Here is a 6,881-nt window from a genome sequence, read left to right on the forward strand (position 1 = left end):
AGCCATAGTTCCATTTAAAAATAACTACCCATTGCAATTTTGTCCTATAAAAACCAATCCATCATATAGTGCTTCTTTAAATATTTTTGCTTTGAACAAGTAACAAACAAAGACAATTACGTGCACAAGTGCAACTTTACAGCAAAGATTTCAACTGCACAGGTACCTGTGACATTTCACTTGAACAAAATTACGGGCACGCAAGGATGATGAAAATTATATTAAACTTAAACAATGCACCAAGAATGATAATCAAAACTTTATTTAATTCTATACACTTAACAAAGTTCTTGATAAGCTAGCGTCATTTGATGCTGACATAACAGCATAATTGGTCTGTTTACGAAGTTTTTCTTCTGGATTTGCATAGATTTTAAACAAAACCATGATCAAGAAAAAAGGAATAGAACTCCCTCTACTTATTTTAGCATACTTTAGCAGATAACACAAGCGTTGGGGTTCTCTTCATTGCTGTGATGCATGTAGTAGTACGTGTTCGTTGGAGGGTAGTAAGTCTTGTATGGCATCACTGGCCCAACCACTACCTCCGGTTCAGCCTTTTTCTCGTCCTTCTTGACTTCTTCCTTCTTGCCTTCTTTTATCGACTCTTCTTTCTTTGCCTCATCTCTCTCGGGTTCTTCTTTCTTTGGCTCCTCTTTCTTCTCAGGTTCTTTTGCTGGTCCAACGGAGATGATGTCTGCTGGCCAATTCTTTTTGCGTAATTTGCTCACCACACTCACGGGATCAACCGTTCCAATCACTGTTAGTTTTTTTCCTTTCACATCAATGGTGATTTCATCAATTCCTACAACACAATGGGATAAATATTATCAAGTTCAGCATGATTACTACGAGTACTATAACAGTGCACCTGTTAGCCTCTTTCGCCGATGTTAGGTCATAAAACCAAGAGGAAGAGTTCCATCACATATAGCGTTACAAAGAGAAAAAAAAAAGCCAATGTACTTAAAAATGGTTTTGAGTCTATGATTTACTCATCTACCAGTACACTTGCAGACAGAACGATAGATATTTTACGAGTAAACAGCTTCATTCTTTCATGTTAATGCACATGAGCTTTGCTTACAGAGCACTGCTAAAGGGGTATATACTTGGCAAGGTGAGGTCAATCACGGTAGATGAGATCCTACCTATGTGGGCACTATCCTAACTTCATTTCAAAGGATATGATCTTGCCACATATACAATTTCAGAAAAAAAAAAAGTGAGTCATATATATACATGGGCAAATCTTGGCCATCCATACTATCATGGGACAATGCCCATATGAGTAGGATGAAATAAACCGGCAATCACCTCTCACATTATAATGGTTAAACTAATTTGTATTAAATAAATATCCAATTCTTGCACCCCCAGAATGCATCAAATCGCGGTGATATCAACAAGCGTGGCATTTTCTTCACTTAAATAGCATAAAATTACCGTTTACCCGTTAGTGCTAACGTAATAGGCTCGATTTCCAACCACAAAATCTATTTTGGTGCAGAAATCCATCTCCAACACATTTACTTCAAATCTTACGTCAAAAAGAATATTCTCGAAATATTTCTTTTATTTTATATATATTAATTATTATATTTAATTTAATATATTTTTATTTATGACTAATGTTTTATTATTAATGTATTTTCTTTTCAATTATTGTCTTTGTATTTGCATTTGTATTTCAATTATCTTTTTCAATTTATTTATGAATTGTATTGTTAAATTAATTTTTTGCATTTGTATTAACTTATATTAATTATAAATCATTAAATCAAATTAGTCTTTAATTATTAATAAGCAACATAAATAAATATTTTAAAAATCAACAATTATTATTTTTTAATTTTTATGATTAAATATCTAATTATTAAAATAATAAAATAAATATTATATTATTATCTAAATAATATTTATAATTTTTAATACAAATATTTATAATAAATACAAATAATTTTTTTTAAAAAAATGGGACTTCTGCGCCAATTTGGCGCATAGGAATGGGGATGCGCTATTTTGACAAAGTAGCGTAGCCCTCATTGGAAGAAAATTCGCTGCACTAAAAAAATCATTTTGTTGTAGCCTTGGAGATGACTTTAGAGAACTTAAATGTGAAACCACTAGATTTATATATGCAAAATGTTATCAAATCTCAAAAGGCCCTTGCACAACTGCCCAGTTTCTTTCCTACAATCTCAAATTGGCAATCTTTTATTTTCTTTTCGTTGCAACAATAAATACTTTTAACACCGATTAATCCACCAAAAATAATCTCTTTTTTTCTCCTAAAAAATCACGCCATTGATGACCCTATATATCTTCCTTTGAATACATGTGTGGCATATGCTAAGCAATTTAGCAACAAACCAATTATACTAGCAATGACAGGTAACTAAGATCGTCTATTTTGTTAGAGATAATTACAATTAGTGTATTTAAAATGTTATACGAAATTGGGAAAATTCTCAATTAGTATATGAAAATTATTAGATTAATTGGTTCATTTTGATAATGACTTAAATAGCACAAAAAATCATTCATACCTGAAAGAGTTGACACAGTTTTTAAAGCCTTCCTCTTGTCTTTCCCATCTTGTAATTCCAATTTCAAGACAAACTTCTGTAAAGTTTCCCAAAAAAAAAAAGAAAAAAAAAAACTGAATGAAGTCTTTGCTTTCAAGTCTATACCATTCAACCAAAGTACCAAACGAAATGAAAAAACATGTTAACAAAATGGTAACAAACTTTCCAAAAATTTCACCTATTTTCCGTATTTCAGAGAAGCAAATACTTACTAAAGAACAAAATGAAATGCAAAAAGGGAAAAGCTCGAACTCAATCATTAGCAGCACCAAGAAAAACTGAGAGAGTGGATCAAGAATCGGACCTTCATTTTTGTGGGCTGTTCCAAGAATTTCGAACCCGCCTCAAAATGTAGATAAGATCAGATGTATAACTCGGTTAAAATCAAAGAATTTCACTGTTGTTTTCTAGGCTTAATGCAAGGGAAAGTAGGAGGGTTGAAACGAAAACAAGAGAACGAGAGCAGAGTCATAGAAAGACAAACGCTACGAATCATGTGTCATTTGAAGATGAATATAAAAACGACATTAATTATAGATTTTTCTGTCGGAAAATGGAACAAGATAATTTTAATGTAATAATAATTAGATTAAAAAAAATAACCAAATTGTTCTTGAGTCCTCTCCCTGACCGTACGTGCATGTTTTTCTTCCAGAAACGTGACATTATTTCGCTCAGTGTCACGTTACTTTCGTATATATTTTCTGCTCCCAAAATAATCCAAAAAACCAAAATGCATTCTAACTACGAATTTCATCTTTTTTTTATATTAAAGTAATATATTATAATCTTATATTATATTATATTATATATATATAGTCTTTCAAGTTTAATTTTTGGAATTTCAATATTGCTATGTAATATTAATATCTGAAGCATCCATACTGTGTTAGATTATAGTTTAGTAACTAAATTTTGTGTCGAAAAACAATTATATGAAAATTTGAAGGATTAACTTATATATTTTTTAAGTTTTTTTTTATTTTTTTCCCATGATTATCAAATTTAGAAAAGTCCAATTTAAAAATACAGTGACACAGAGTCCATTACTATAATATTAAAGCTTAAAAGGATAAATATATAAAATATAAGCCCAAATTTAAAACATGTAACTTAAAATCAGTTTTTTTCTTACCCCCGAATTTTGTTTTTGTTTAATTTAATCAAAATCCAAAAAGTTAGTAACATAATGATCTCGATTTTTAAAAATGATTATAATATTTTAGTAAAAAAAGAAATTATCGTTTACACCATCAAATCTTATCTTTTACAAATATTTCATTAAAGATATGTTTGATATCTTATTTAAAAAAACTATTATTATAATAACTTATTTATCAAATATTCTTAAACAATTTTCAACTTTTTACTTTTATTTTCAAACATTACCCACTTTAATTTTTTTCACTTCTTCGTAATCTATAAATTTTATATTTTTTAAAAATATAATTTTTTGCAAACACCCCTTCATTTATGTTAACTAGAAATAATGCACATGCGTTGCACGTGAGAAACATATGCTGAAATAATTAGAATTTGAAATAAAATTAATTAACTCAACAAAATATAATGATAATAGTATTGTAAATTTTGACAATTCGTGTTAATTAGCATATGTAACTAATTTGGAACATATTTTTAAAATTTTAAAAAAAGATTTTGACTATTAAAATTTTTCTCATATCTTTTATCATATTGTTTTCTTTTGTTATTTGTAATATTCTGTCAATAATACATATATTTTATTATAATATTCAATTATTACAATCTTTTTTGACAATCAATGATATGCAATTTTTTTATTTATCATGTAAATTGACAACAATTTCTACTGAGGCAAAAACTTGTGTGAGACGGTTTCATGGGTCGCATTTTGTGAGACAGATATCTTATTTGGGTCATTCATGAAAAAATATTAATTTTTATGCTAAGAGTATTACTTTTTATTGTGAATATCGGTAGGGTTAACCCGTCTCACAAATAAAAATACGTGAGACAGTCTCACAAGAGACCTACTCTTCTATTGGATGCTTTTACTTTCCTAGTCACCTTTATTTTAGTAGACACTTATACTTGATAACATATAAACTACACATTATTATTAGAGGTAAGCAAAATTTTGGTTAAACCGAATTAACCGACCGAACCGACTCAATTCGAAAATTCGGTTCGGTTATTTCAGAAATTCGGTTTTCAAATTAAAAAAATTCGGTTAATTCGGTTCGGTTACGGTTTTCAAAATTTTAAAATCGGCTAACCGAATTAACCGATATAATAAATACTATTATTTAATAAGTTTTTATTATTTATCAATTTTAATATTTTTATTTTTAATTTTAAAATCAGCCCTAATTCTAAAGAAAATTTTTTTATGTATGTGAATTTATGTTTTTATGCATTTGTGTAGACTGTAGTGTTCAAAAAAATCACATATATAATTAAAGTTAAATCACAAATTTTTTTAAAAAACTACCAACCGAATTAACCGATTTTAATTCGGTTCGGTTTTTATCGGTTATGAAAATTAATTCGGTCGGTTCGGTTATTGCTAAATATTTCAGTTCGATCCGGTTATGACTAATTCGGTTTGGTCAGTAACAGAACCGACTGAATGCACACCTCTAATTATTATAACAATCTATTATCACATAAAAAGTAATGATGGATTGATTTAAAAAATATTGATTAAATGTTATCATTTATTTGCAATTTATAATAATAATATTTTTGACAATAAATCATCTTTTTACGGACTCTTATGACACTTATTTTAATATTTCATATTAACTCATAAGTATAATTAGCACAATCAAATTACTAATGTCATATTGGTATTACCTCCAGAAAATAATATATTTAATTTTTTTAATTGTTTAAATATTTTAACGGGAACATTTGTGTACCCTTATCTGGAGAAAAATTCATTGCGTTTATAAATTTTGAACGGTAAATATAACTTTTTATTATATATTTAATTTGGAAACTGAATTCATTGTATGACAAACACTTCTTCCATTTCTATTTTTTTGTGTAACCCAAAAGAGTTAATATTTTTTTCTCTTTTATCTTCTCCAACTCACTGTAAAAAGTTATAAAAAAATATTTATATCTAGAAAAATATTTTTATTTGTTGTTTTTCTTGTCTATATATTTTTTTATATGTGAACATATATTCTACTCCGTTGTCTTAATTACCATATATATTTACTATATAATTTGTGTACATTGAAGATGAATAAGTTCATTTTGTAGTTTTTTATTACATGGACTTATGTTGATATATTAATATGTGATATACATAGATATAAGAATTTTCAAATTCAATTTATTCACAATGATTTTTCATAACAAATGCCAACTCAAAATAATAAAAATTATGATTCATAATTATTTTAAATATGATATAAAAATAATATGTGGAAACTTTTTTGACATTTTAGTTGCAAAATACAGTGATAAATGGATGTAGGTGTACTATTTCATTGTGGCAATTATAACTTTATTTAAATATCTTATTTCTCACTCAAGGATCAAAATTTGTTTATTTCTTATTTTGAGTATCGACAAATCCAATATTTCATTTAAATGTTTTTGTTAATAATATTTACATGAGTTTTATTGTATATTTACCTAATTTGAAAGGGATAAATTATAATTCAATATATAATAATATTTGAAAACTGTAGAATGCTTCTAAATTTAAAAATCGAGTAACATGTAAGGGATCAATTCAAAACTAAAAGTTGATGTAACATGTTTCTTCTATCTTTACAGTCGAATAATATAGGATTGAGCGTTTGTCGCTTTACAAAAAGCTATAACTTATGGTAACTATGCAAGTCAAATCTTTAAATCATACAACAGCTTAAGCGCCTACCTATCATAGACAACTATTGTACTAAACAATCTATCTCCTAATAATTGCACCAATTGAAAGTTGAATTAATACATTCATATTCATCATTAAATTTTACTATTTAATTTTAATAGATTTAACAAGTTTATCCACTAAAAATATGGAAAGAATTGTTTATACAATTTAATAAAAAAGTCAAAGTACATCATTTTCTGATTCTGATAACGATCACATTATTATTACGTTACAATGATAAATAAATTATTATTTTTAGTTTATCATCATAGTTTTTACCTCAATAAACACATTTTCGAATGCATGAAGTTAAATTTAATATTGACATTAGATAATTATAGTATTAATTCTAACATTCTTTTTTTATTCTTCTCAATACATTACTTTTTCTATCTTCAAATATAATAATCTATTTTTTATTG

General features: G+C 27.1%; 1 protein-coding gene across 1 annotated transcript; it reads right to left on the minus strand.

The window, feature by feature from the left end:
• Positions 1 to 246: 246 nt before the first annotated feature.
• Positions 247 to 3,094, minus strand: LOC140984977 (heavy metal-associated isoprenylated plant protein 39-like). The gene is made up of 3 exons (XM_073452689.1): positions 2,893 to 3,094; positions 2,550 to 2,625; positions 247 to 805 (listed from the first exon to the last, which is right to left on the minus strand). Exons 1-3 carry the CDS (start codon positions 2,896 to 2,898, stop codon positions 435 to 437), a joined length of 453 nt encoding a protein of 150 aa, XP_073308790.1. The 5' UTR covers positions 2,899 to 3,094; the 3' UTR covers positions 247 to 434.
• Positions 3,095 to 6,881: the final 3,787 nt, after the last annotated feature.

Source organism: Primulina huaijiensis, chromosome 9, assembly GCF_012295235.1.
Source record: "Primulina huaijiensis isolate GDHJ02 chromosome 9, ASM1229523v2, whole genome shotgun sequence".
In the NCBI taxonomy this organism is placed as follows: Eukaryota; Viridiplantae; Streptophyta; class Magnoliopsida; order Lamiales; family Gesneriaceae; genus Primulina; species Primulina huaijiensis.